The sequence below is a fragment of the Phragmites australis genome, chromosome 19 (genome assembly GCF_958298935.1).
Source record: "Phragmites australis chromosome 19, lpPhrAust1.1, whole genome shotgun sequence".
Lineage (NCBI taxonomy): Eukaryota > Viridiplantae > Streptophyta > Magnoliopsida > Poales > Poaceae > Phragmites > Phragmites australis.
Window position 1 is genome coordinate 23,728,116 of NC_084939.1, and position 13,251 is coordinate 23,741,366.

Consider the following 13,251-nt stretch of genomic DNA (forward strand, 5'->3'; position numbering starts at 1 on the left):
TAAGATATATACCCACAAGTAAATGGATACTCAGATTAAATTATCATCCCTATCCCCGGCTCCTTAATATGGGTCGGTTGGATAAGGGGATTAGGGATTTATGGTTTAGAGAATTGGGTTAGGCCCACCTATCAGAGTGGTTTTACAATTAAACGGGTTTTAAGTACGGTATGTCTTCCCCATACTTAGGGATTTATGGTTTAGAGAATTGGGTTAGGCCCACCTATCAGAGTGATTTTACAATTAAACGGGTTTTAGGTACGGTATGTCTTACCCGTACTCATCAGGTAGTATTCTTCACCTGATATCAATTCTATTAAGCTATTTACCCATATATAAATAAATAATCGGATTAAATTGTTATCCCTATCCCCAGCTTCTTAATACCAGCTCTTCCATATACTATAGTGCGTAGTAGTTCGGCTTTTGAAGGGAAATGTACTACATACAAATTCGCTTCATGTTCTTACCTCCCAACTCCGCTTGTTTGGCACAAGTCACTGAAGATGATAAATAAGTTGAGGTACGGATAACTGTTCCCCATAATATTGTTTTTACCAATGCCGTTTTGTGATCATTCTTGAAGTGCTTGGAATTGGTGCACTGAGGCATGTGATGGAGCCCCGTCCTTCCTAAGCCCAACACAGGCCCAGCTACAGCCCGCCGCCACAGCCCATCAGACAGCCCTGGAAGCCCAATGCATCAGCAGGCAGGGTCCCTCCCTCGGTTTCTCAGCTCCCCTCCTCGATCTCATCGAAAAACCCCTCCTTTTATTTCTGCTACAGCAGCTTCTTCTCCGTCCGCTCCAAGAGCGCCACACCACCCGGCCGGAGGAGCACGCGCATCGCACTCTCAGATCCTCCCGCATTCCACGAGGGGAGGTAAGTCTTAGGGCTCCTGGCCCCTCCCGTGTTTCTTGTCCCCGATCCGCATCGACTTAATGGTACGGGGCCCTTCTGCTGTTTGGATGTGAATCTTGGGAGCGAACCGTTGTGATGTGTCTGTTTATTTTCTCCGTACCGAGCTACGAGCTGAATCAATCACCATCAAATCTTTCGAGGGCGACAATTAGAGGTGTCTGTTTCGTTCGATGTGTAATCCGGTCTTTTGCTGGATAAGTTCAGGTTCAGGGGGGACATGCATTTCAAATCGTGCTGCTGTGTGGGGACGATTTAAGCTTCAAAACCCCTCTCTGTTTTAGATTTTGGCTCGTCTGTTAGCATTTTAGATTTATCTTTTAGAAATGGTTGGTTCTTTGGTTCGAAATGCGGAAAGGAAGTCTGTACTGAGCTATGGAGATTAGGTTTGTTTTGTTGCGTTTGGCTGAGCCTGAGCTTATCTGCTGATGGGTGTTGCTTGTTCATTTCGTTGTAGTCAAATTCGGACGCTCAATTTTATGCTCCCCGCATCATTCTTGACGATAGATCCTCCTTTGTAATATGTTGTCGCTCTTCTGACTGAACAGGCTAGCCAGTAGGACAAACTATGAGTGCTTCTGCAGCTGCTGGTATGCAGACGGTGGCTGCACGCCCCTGTATCTCGGTCTCACAAGGAATGCTTGCCTCGAGGGCAGCGGTTTCTCGGGCGCTCAGTACTACCACTGGCTTTGCAAGCTGTCCCAAGATCTGCTCCAGGCCACTTAGTTTTAAGCGCAGTGGTGTTGTCGTAAGAGCGATGTCAGGAGAAGGTGCCTCTCAAGGGCTGCCCATTGATCTTAGAGGTAACTCAATTCACCTGATTGTCATGTCACTCAAAATGCAACAAAGTTTAGTATATATATTTTTTGTTGTATATGCTTGTATGTTTTGGGCTTTGATATATTGACAGTGAGACTTAACGGAAGGCTACTGTTTAATTCTTAGTTGTATGTTCTCAGAACTGTTGAATAGTTTTCTGATACAGCCAGACTTCTGTGCACCGCTCTGATTATTTTCTTAACATTCCATCCGCACAAATTTTCTTATGCAATCGATAACAGGGTTTTGATGGTAGTATATCATGCTTTTGGTTGGACTATTAAATCGTATGGAATGAGATGTATTTATTTTGGAGTTAGGTGACTTGGTCATCTATTTGTTAAATCTGAACCTTCTATCAAATTTCGTATACTGTGATCCATGGCAACGTGTAGTGGTCGCTGATCTGATTTCCTGGACACTGTAATGCTGATGAGGATAGAATTTAAAACTGTTAGTGTGGTCATTCTGTGACAATGTTGTAAGTGGTGAGTCACTTACAAAATCATTCAAATTATGCTTTGAGAAAACAAGAATGACTAATATATGTGATCAATGATATCTCCTTGCGTGTTCAGTAGCAGTTTTGTAAGTTGCTTGCTCACCAAAATGGTCAAAAGTAAATGCTTTTTAACCTGATATGAAGATCAACTGTCAATTTACTAGAAATTGCATAGTAACCTCATTTCATGTACTTTTATTTTGTTTTTGCATTGCGGCCTTTATATTGGAAGGAAGAAAACATGATGGATTTTATAGAAAAGTAGTCTGCTCTGTGGCAGGAACCCTATTCAATGACTGCAATGTTTCTTATCTTCGTCTATTCTTTCAGGTAAAAGGGCATTTATTGCTGGAATTGCTGATGATAATGGCTATGGCTGGGCAATTGCGAAGGCTCTTGCTGCAGCTGGTGCCGAAATTCTTGTTGGTACTTGGGTGCCTGTATGTTGCTTAGACTCTTAAGATTTCATTGTATTGGACACCTATGCTGATCAATTATCTCATGGAATTTTCTTTTCATGACAGGCACTTAACATATTTGAGACAAGCTTGAGACGTGGAAAGTTTGACGAATCACGGAAGTCTGTATTATAGTTCTATACTCGTTTCAGCATACAGACAGTCTTGTTCTCAACATACTACTATTTATCCAATGTCTGACTTACTTTTGGTACAGGCTGCCTGATGGATCTCTTATGGATATTGTTAAAGTTTATCCACTTGATGCCGTCTATGATTCCCTTGAGGATGTTCCTGAAGATGTACTGTTCTTATTTATGATGTATTCCCTTATTTAATTTCTAGTATGGCTTTATGATTGACATTTTATTTCACTATTTTAGGTCAAATCAAACAAAAGATATGCTGGATCGTCAAATTGGACTGTTAAGGTGTGTAGATGCAAACCATTTCTCTTCATATGGCTACCTAGGTTCCATATGTGTTAGAAAACAACATTATGCACTCCTTCAATGGGACACTGTGTTTACAAAACCTTTTGAGCTTTGACTAATATTCATCTCTTATAATTTGACAGGAAGTTGCTGAATCAGTGAAGAATGATTTTGGCAGCATCGACATACTTGTGCATTCTCTTGCTAATGGTCCTGAGGTACAATCTCTCTCTCTCTCTCCCCCCTCGCTTGCCTGTGTTTCCTCATGCCATTATGCTCACTATTTATGTGACACGTTCACTGAAAGATCACCTACCTTTATGTTTGAAGGTAACAAAACCTTTGTTGGAGACATCAAGAAGAGGATACCTAGCTGCGATGTCAGCATCCAGTTACTCTTTTGTTTCATTGCTTCAGCACTTCCTTCCTGTAATGAATCCAGGTAGTGCATATCTTGTCACTACTATTCTGACACTTCTACAGTTATCGTCCACTAAGATTAATCCTGCTGCTCCTGCATGTTATCTGTTTGTTATTATGATCGGTCAGTGATTATAGTAGTGCTGTTGTTTAACAATCTGTAACGTGTCTCATGTGGATGAAACTTTTAGTGGACATCAGTTCTGAGAAATTATGTTCACCTTTCATGAGTTTTCTTCAGGGTCCTTAATAGAAAAACGTGTTTTGACACACAACCTTCTACCCTTTTTTCTCGACATGGATTTATGAGTTTCAATATTTTACAGGTGGTGCTAGCATCTCTCTAACATACATTGCATCTGAAAGGGCAATTCCTGGGTAAATGTTCTTTTGAGATTTATAAGAAGCTATATCATTAGTCATTACTTTCTTGTGCTTATTTTGATAAATACTTTTCTCATAGATATGGTGGTGGCATGAGCTCAGCTAAAGCAGCTCTTGAGAGTGATACACGAGTATGTTCTTCCTGAAGATAATGCATATTTTTGTACTTGAAGTCTATCTTCTCATGATTTAAGCTTTTACACCTTTCCCCCAAATCCATCTAGGTACTTGCTTTTGAAGCTGGAAGAAAGGGCAAAATCAGAGTTAACACCATATCAGCAGGTATGTTTATTCCAAAGGAAAACTGTCATCTCAGAAGAAAGTTAGCAGTATAAATTTGTGTATTGAAAGTTCATTGTCCACATAGTTAGGTGAATGGCACTGTCAAATAAATGCATTATTGTCTATCAATTAAACTTTTTGGGATGTGTCAAGATGTTTGTGCTCGTCATATTCGTGCTAATTTGCTTCGTGACAGATACGCATGATATACTATTCCTCTAAGCATTACATATGATCTGCGTAACTGTTTAGGATATCTAGCTTCAGCAATCAGGTGATCTTTTGAATGTTTTCAATTTTTGCTTCATTGTACTTTGTTGGACATATGTGTAGGGCCCTTGGGGAGCCGAGCTGCTAAGGCAATTGGATTTATCGAGAAGATGATAGAGTACTCATATGTTAATGCGCCATTGCAGAAGGAACTGTTGGCAGGTCAAATTGCTTTCTTTCTTTCTCTATGGCTTGCTGTCACCTCCTCTTGTTTTATGTGAAAGCCGGTGCAACATTTTTGTTCAAATATTCGCTAACAAAAATATTGCATGTTGAACAGATGAAGTGGGGAACACAGCTGCATTCCTGGTGTCTCCATTGGCTTCTGCTATCACTGGCTCAACTGTTTACGTTGACAATGGACTTAATACGATGGGGCTTGCAGTTGACAGCCCTACAATAACATCATAGATGTGGTTCTGGTAGATAGATGGATTTTCCTGCTTCATTGCGGTGTGATTCTTGAATAAAGAACCTAGCTAGTTAATGTAAGAGCTAAGGGCAGGAAAAGAAAATGAAGAAACTGTCCATTTGCAGCCTTCGCCGTTGGAGACCATCTTATCCATTTGGTTCTCGATGTTAGAGTAATTTCTATACTGGGGTGCTTGATTAATGCTACCGTGTGCTTTGAAATGATACCAAGCTGTCCAATAACCCCTTTGGCCCCTTTCTGATGTTGTATCTTTACTTGAATTTTGGATACTGTTTTCACTGTGGTTGTGTACTTCCTTGATGAACTCTGTCATACATACAACTAAAATTATATTCAAGATAAGTTATGGATATTTTTTGGTGCTTTCTTTATTATGCTGTACTCTTTTTTTTTGGAAAGCATTGACCATGTTACTCTCGAATGATGAAACTTTAGAGAAGTGGCGAGGTTCTTGTAATTTGGTATCTTATGCAAAGTATAGAAACGGTAATAAACCACATGAAGTGGATGATGCAGGAGGGTGCAAGGGAGGCGTCCTACTCCTAGCTCGCCTGGATCATCCTTGGGCAGCAGAGACAGACTTGAATGTTTCTGGCTTCTCCAAACTACTCAATTCTATTTAGGAAAAAGTTTGTTTTGCCTTCGTCGTTTTCCTTATTCAAGTGCAATATCAAATACCGGTCCTTCCCCTACTACCCAATACTCGTTGTGATGCTCATAGACGGAATGGGCCGATTTGGTCTAGCTAGAAAAATTTGAGGAAAAAGTCTATTTAACTTCCTGTAACTCTTGCCCTGGTCTGATTTTTCTCTCTTAACTGTAAAAGCAGATATTGGACATCCTTAGTTATAAAAAACTGGACATGTTATCCCCTGAATCGATTTGAAGCGCTCTTGGCTGATGCGGCGCAAACATGGTAGGGCCTTTTACCACGTCGGCTAATTTTTCGCTAGCATGGACATTGATTTGACACATGGACGTTGACACGTACTGCGGGTTCGTGGTGAGCTCGTGCACGATGACGGTGACCATGCTGTCCACGCCCGCGTCGCCGTTCGGTGGCCGCAGCGTCGCCATGTCGGCGCACCGGACGTCCGGACACCGTTGTGGCCGACCGCCGACGAGAGATGGGAAGATGAAATAGTGGAACTCGTGGACGGCACGACACAAGTCCTGGACGCCGATGCCGGTCGCCGCGGGTGTCGGCGGCGAGCCGTCCCGCAATGACTACCGAGGCGAGCACTCGCTGGATGTCGAGCCAGGAGAGTGAGCGGCCAAGCGAGGCCGTGTCGGCGGCCTCCCCGGCCAGCACGACACGGCGGGTGACGTTGGTGAGGTCTGATAGGCATAGAGCGCGGCGGCGGCCCACCAATCGGTGATGGCTCATCACTTCTCTCTCTATATAGAGCACGGTCTTTAGAGCCCCAGCCGGCTCGACTTTCTCTTTATCAGGGACTCTTCCTTTGCACCATAGAATACCTCAACCTTCTTTGGATTAGGTATACTCTCTGCATTTTTCATATCTTCTGCTTCAAAAAATTAGCGAAATTAACTATCTTTTTTTTTAATACCGCCCCCCTTTCCGGAGGCTTCGTTGGAGCCTTTTTTATGGGATGTGCGACCCACGGGGCTCGAACCCCGAGGGGTGCAGCCGAACCGAGCGGCTTTGCCATTAGACTCCATGTCGGTTGGCACGAAATCAACTATCTGGACAGGAGATTTGTTGTGATCCTTGCAAACAATTTCAGAAACACTAAACGCAATTCAGAAACATTGGATGCAATAATTGGAGCAGGCAGGGTCGCATCACATGTGGTAGCGAAGGTCTACCAAGTCTGAGCTGCCCCCGTACTTCTTGGACACGCCAAGGACATGGTCGACACTTTGGCCGTGAGGGTATGACGTGTGGCCGCCATTGCCGTGAGAAGGCCAGGAAGCAAGAGGAGGTCGACGGGCCGAGGACAGACCGTGAGGGTACGAGAGGAGATAGGTGAGAGATGATCTAAAAGGGGAGGAAGGGCGAATATGCTTGTAGTTTGGTGGTGTATTTTCATAGATGAAGGGGATCGGTCGGGGGCTCGAGCCCCCGGTCTCGTATTTCATCAAATAGCCTCCGAGAAGCTCCGCGAAGGGGACCTGGTTCTTAAAAAAATAAAAAGAGGAGGAAGGAAAAGGGAGATTAGAGGGTGATACGTGGGCTTCGTTTTCTTTCTCTTTTATCTGTTTAAATAATTTGTTGATTAGCGGCCACGTCGTGTCCATGTCAATATCCACGTAGCAAAACCATCTACACATCATAAAAACCATTGTATTTTGGAGTCAGGGGTAATTCGAACAATTTTGATACTTCAGAGAGTCCGAGTATCTGTTTTTTTCTGGATGTTGGAGGAAAATCGGATCGGGGCAAGAGTTGAACGGGGCAAATGTACTTTTTGCAAAATTTGACCTAGCTGAAGACGAAAGGTGTAAATCGCGGCGCTCGGCCTAGCCAGCAGAAAAGGCCCATATGTTGGTGTCAGCTGAGATTGCTGAGGTTAGCCCAACCCAGAGGTTGCATCCATGACCTCGGCCCAACCCAGGGGTTACGGTACGGCCCAAACGGTCGTCTGGGTTCGGCTCAAGTCACGGGCGGCTGTTCACTGCAAATGGCACGGAGAAAACACGCAAAGACGCAACGTTTTCTCCAACCAAGCTCTGCTCATGGATGTAACGGAACAGATGGGATGCGAATGCCATTGCCACGGTGACCTGACAGAAACCCTGTTGGCTTCTTGCTACTCCTAATCGAGCTTTGGGAAAGGCTCAAAAACCAATTTTCGATGACTCAAATTGTGTCCCTAATAATTGTTGCTCCATCGAGAGAACTTTCTGCCAAAAGGGTCCGAACTGCTGCTAGCTTCGTCTCGCAGTTGCATTGCCAAATCTCCATCTCATCTCATCCTCATCCTCACCAAGGTTCAATTTACCGACCGGAGCTCGATTACCAAGCTCCGATGGTAACCGAAAATGCACGATAATCGTGGTTACTGATCAAAAATTCAAAAAAATTCAGAGAAAATTCATTTGGCAAAATTTGAATTTTGGGAAAAAATTACGATTTTAGCTGTTCGGTAACCGCTCGGTTTTGGTCGGTTACCGAGCGGTTTGGGTCGGTTACCGAGCGATTTTCTCGCATTTTTGAATTGGTCGGTTACCGAGCGGTTTGGGTCGGTAACCGCTCGGTTTTCTCGATTTATCGAGCGGTTTTATCGAATTTCAGTGCAGTTAAAAAAAACCCAAAAAAGGGCTCAACCTTGTAAAATCAATAACTAATTCATCTGAGTTTCAAATCAAGTGAAACAAAATTTGTTGGCTTCCTTGTAACATGATCTACATGATAAAAGTATTTATGCTCATAAAAAAGTTCAAAATTTTCTGTGAGAAATTGTATTTGTTAAACCAAGTTAAATGCATAGTTTACTCTTTGCTAGTCCAAAAATCATGAAACTAATTTTGTTAGTCTTCTTACATGATCCTATGTCTTTTAAAAATACATGAACTCATGAATTAGTTATTGTAACATGCATGATTGTGTAAATGTGTTGCGACTAGATTAATTCATAACTGACCCATCACACCTCAAAAATTAGTGAAACTACTTTTATTAGCTTATTTATACTATGATTTACGTAGAAAAAATAATATTAGACATGAAAAAGTTAATTACAGTGCTGTTTCTTAACATATTCACTTTATGCTTGTGAACATTGTAAAAATCATAGAGAATTTAATAAAACTCTAAATAAAGTGAAATCAATTTTAAAGATTCTCTTAAAATACGTTTTATATAAGAAAAATATGTGTTTGCATGTTACACTTTTTCTTAACATGAGTTAATAACTGAGCCGCACGTTTCAATTATTTTCATTTTTTTTAAACTTTCTCCCTATAGAATATGATGCAAACGACATTATTTTTGAAAACTTTTTTCACAGAAGGTCTTATAATTGTGTCTAGTTTTTTTTTAAGATTTGTTTTAATTTTTTTTGAATTTTTGAATTTTTTTGAATTTTTTAAATTCAAATTTCGGTTACCGTTCGGTTTCTGAAACTGGATCGGATCGAGAAGTTCGGTAACCGCGATTTTACCGATGGTTTTTTTAACCGTGATCCTCACCCGTGACTGTGCCGGCCACTGCCCAAGTCAAGAAATGTCTGGTACGATCCTATCTTAAACGAGGGAGGCCTCCGTTCTCCTCCCTTATCTTAAGCCGAGAAGATCTCTGGCAGTTGCAGCGACCACGACGTGCATGCTGTTCCGGACTCTGGAATCTGGATCGGAGACCAAAGCGCACATGGAAAAATCGATAATTTGTCACCCAAAACTTTGATCTTTTTTATTATAATGTTACTCAAGTCAATGACATATAGAGCCGTCTGTGTTTATGACTGTGAACCAGGATAACAAATAAGCAAATCTTATTTTTAACGGTGACAAATCATTAGTTGACCTGGACGTGTTTGTCTAGCATTGTCCGGGCTCTGTCATGGCGCCCACGCCTTCCTTGTCTTCCACCTGCTTCTCCCTGGGCTGGATCTCGTCCTCTTCCGACTAGCGCGCCTCCACCGAACGGCCATGTGCAGATTTTTTTACATGCCCTATAATTCATAAGCAACCTATTTTAACTGGATTCATTAAAAATCTTGTGTAAAATCCAAACTAAAATTCTTCCAAATATGCTATTTTTTAACTTCTAGTAATTTTTAATTCCTCATAAAAATTCTAAAAAATCTGAGAAAATTCACTAATATTTCTCTAATGTGATATAGTAATTTATAAAATTATCTTCCACCCTAGATTATGAGGTGAAAAAGTAACCTATTTTTAATACCTATTTAACCGGGTTTCAACAGTGTTTGGGTGATAAATGTGTGAGAAAATTTGGTAGAGTGACATTTGGACGAGCGTTGTTTGGTAGGATGGCGAAAAAAGCTATTGCCCCTATGCACCACGGGAACAAGCAGCCAGGGCCCCTGCGCCACCAAACGCGTCCACGGTTGACCGCTACGGCCTCGCCGCCCTCGTGCTTGGTCGGCAACAGCACCATGGCAAGCATTAAGTCAGGCTATGAGAATGATTGTTGACAACATTTTTAGGACAGGATCGTGTGTAAGTAATAAAATGGATCAAAACGAAGCAGAAAATTGTGATGGTATATCTCTTGTTCCATGGTTTGTTCTCTCATTTCATTGCTACTATCACATCAATCATGAGTTCGTGATCACAAAAAGAAACAGGAAAAGAAATCTGCTCTAACCAGTATGGAATTCTCTCTTGGTGCTATCCTCTGTTTTTGGAGCTAACCCTACCGAAAATATTTACACAAATTATAACCCGAATCAAAACTGGAAAAGTTAATTTTGTTCTAAATACACTGAAAAAGGAGCAAGAAAGTAATGGAAAAAAAAGAAAGGCAGAAAGAATCAAATGCAAAAGATTTCTTCATCGCCAGAGACGACTTCACCGCCCGAAGAGCGCCCCGATGAAGCCGAGGCATCCCAAGAAGAGGCGGCGGACCGGGCCGCGCCTCCGCCGCCTTCTCCTGTCCTCCTCCCGCGCTGACGGCGTCAGCTGGAGGTACGCGTAAGCCGCGTGCTTTACCAGTGGGTGCCGGATCATGTGCACGTCCCCGCAGCTCCCGGTGCCGGCCTCGCCGGGAGAGCTGGCCTTGGCGGCGGCGTACTCGGGCGAGGACATGATGTCCCGGAGGCTGGTGTAGCCACGGACGCCGCCGCCGCCGCTGGGGATCTCGATCTCCGGTGGCGCCCACCGGCCCCGCATCCCGGACACCCGCTTCACCGGGCGCCAGTGCCGGAACTCGAAGTCCCCGTTGCCGGCGAGCGGCGCGCGAAGCCGGTGTCGCTGCCGCGACGGAGACTCCACCACCGCCGTCACCATGACAAGATCAACAAGACGGTGGCTGAATCGAATGGCAGGTTGAGCTCGCGCGAGGCGGAGGAGCTCCAGTCGGAGAAGAGAAGGCTTCTTCTTGGAGAGAGAAAGAACCTACGAATATAAACGCGCAGTTTACAGAATCGCGAAATATTCGCTGGGCGCGGTATGGGCCCACATGGCAGTGGGACGCAGATGAGAGCATTTTTTAAAGAAAATAAAGAGAGTGAAATCCGGGGGAAACAGGGTGGGCGATGGGAATGGTTTTTTTTTCCGACGGTACGAGCGGCGATGCTGGTGGTGGGGTGGGACCCACTACCATAATGGGCTCCACGTCATCTCGTAGTAACAAAGTGTCTGTGAGTTAAAATAAAAATATAAATTAACTAGCATTTTGCTAGTAAGTTGGTAAGAGAGGCAAAAATTTGTAGAACTACTGAATTATGTATCTAATCACTATTTGAAAAAAGAGTATAAGTGATGGGTTTTAACTGTCACGAGTGATCCGTCGTACTAAACGTGTCACTGAAGAACATTACTATGCGCATCTTGAGATACCCCTCCTTTAATCCGTGCCACAGATCATTTGTGACATTTTGATCCTCGACATACTCCATAGTGTAAGTTGTTATTTAACAGATTAAAAAGTTTAAACAATGTTCTGTCTTTTGTTTCTTGCTATATGCAGTAAACTAACTTTGCTCCCCTTCCCCACCAGGTAAGATAAGGAAGTTTTACCTCTGTAGCGTTGTGTACTTTCTTTTCCGATATATTGAGCGCTGCGATGTTCTGAGGATCATCACAAAAGTTAATAACAACCATCAGAGAATTAAGTTTGAAATTTCATTTTTTTTTTTTTGAAAAAGACATAGGAAATTGCAGATAAATTAAGAAAAGCATCGTGTTGAAAATGCAGAAAATCGTAGTCAAATACATTGTAGTTTATTAAAACACAAGTAGAAATAAAACCAGCATCTATATAGCCTCCTCACATCTATTGTTGGAGCAATTCCCTGATCTTCCAACGCATATTTTGCACGGATCACGATGAGCCTCTCATGCATATAAGTAGGAAGCCTAAATGTTTTAGAGTTCTCAGCCATGCTCTTGAAACACCCTGGTAACAAGCAAATGAATGGAAGTCCCAATTCAGCTATAGGTGGAAATAGCACAAAGATGAACACGAACCATCTATATGAACACGAAGTATTAATAAACTGAGAAAACTTGCTCACCTGACGAATCCACCAGTATACATGAGTGGAAATCCTAAAGCCCCTTGAGGCATCAAACTTTTCGATCCCACGGAGTAGCCCTATCAGACCACCATGCAAAATTAATGGAGGTTACAAGACATGCCATGTTCAAATATTTATTTCGAGTACACTACCCAGCCTAGTGCAACAAAGAGAGAATTGGAATAAGCAGGAACAACTCAGATGATCAAATCAACATAGCTTATGTCAATACTGAATAAGGTCTGCCAACTCGACACCGAGGTTGTCATACTTCTGGGCAGTGGATATGACCAAACGGATGTTGCTCATTGTTAGCATTTCCCTTGTGAGAAACGACTCGTGCATCCTCGCGCGCAACTCCGGAGCTGATGTATGTAGCGATTGCACCTGCCGCTTGTATGATGGCTCATTCCCCAATTTCTCCTTCAGCCTGAATTCAGAATTGAGGCAGAGATCAACCAAAGAGGGAACTGAAATTCCTCAGCAAACTACAATATTACATTCCAGCATAGCAATCTAGATTTAGACAGAACCTGTAAGATATCATCAACTAAAACATAGAATGGCAAGTAATTTCACTGATTCTTTATGGCAAGCATATGCACATTCCAATTTTCTAGCTCGTTCATTTTTACTATGTTGATAATGCAGACACTCTGGTTTTGGAGATACCATGTCAATTTTCAAGTGTTGATATGGCGTTGCAAGTAAGGGCAGTTTTTTTAATTACTTTGACCTTTGGTGCTAGAGCCAGATGTCGTCCTTGATCTCCTTAGAGAGTTGGACAACCTGCTTGTGCACGAGGAGCTCCTTGCTAACGGTGCCCCGGAGGTAGATCCGGCTCCGGCACTGCATCAGCTCCGAGCTGATGCTCATGCTCTTCCGCCCAGCTCTCCGCCGTTGCCCGCTCATCCGCCTTTGCCGTGTCGACACGCCCTACCGCGCCACCACCACCGTGGCCTTGCTAAGGCTCTTCTCATTGTCGTCGCCCTCCTCCTCCTCGGTGGAGGAGATCTCGTCCTCGAATGGGAGCTCCCACTGCTTCTCGAGCATTGACCACTGTAGCAACACGATGGCATCGAGGGACAACTCGAATTCGTACTCCAACTCCGGGGTCGGCTTCGCCTCAGCCAGCACCAAGGGAGGAGGAGGTGGTGCGAGGG

The 13,251-nt window shown here is 43.2% G+C and overlaps 1 protein-coding gene and 1 pseudogene across 1 annotated transcript; one reads left to right on the forward strand and one right to left on the reverse strand.

The window, feature by feature from the left end:
- Window positions 1-748: 748 nt before the first annotated feature.
- LOC133900555 (enoyl-[acyl-carrier-protein] reductase [NADH] 1, chloroplastic-like) lies at window positions 749-5,271 on the forward strand. The gene is made up of 13 exons (XM_062341732.1): window positions 749-881; window positions 1,466-1,720; window positions 2,569-2,678; window positions 2,763-2,818; window positions 2,914-2,998; window positions 3,080-3,127; window positions 3,274-3,348; window positions 3,461-3,572; window positions 3,877-3,928; window positions 4,014-4,065; window positions 4,159-4,216; window positions 4,550-4,648; window positions 4,767-5,271. Exons 2-13 carry the CDS (start codon window positions 1,486-1,488, stop codon window positions 4,895-4,897), a joined length of 1,113 nt encoding a protein of 370 aa, XP_062197716.1. The 5' UTR covers window positions 749-881; window positions 1,466-1,485; the 3' UTR covers window positions 4,898-5,271.
- A 4,842-nt stretch (window positions 5,272-10,113) lies between these two features.
- LOC133900284 (uncharacterized) lies at window positions 10,114-12,181 on the reverse strand (annotated as a pseudogene).
- Between the last annotated feature and the right edge of the window lie 1,070 nt (window positions 12,182-13,251).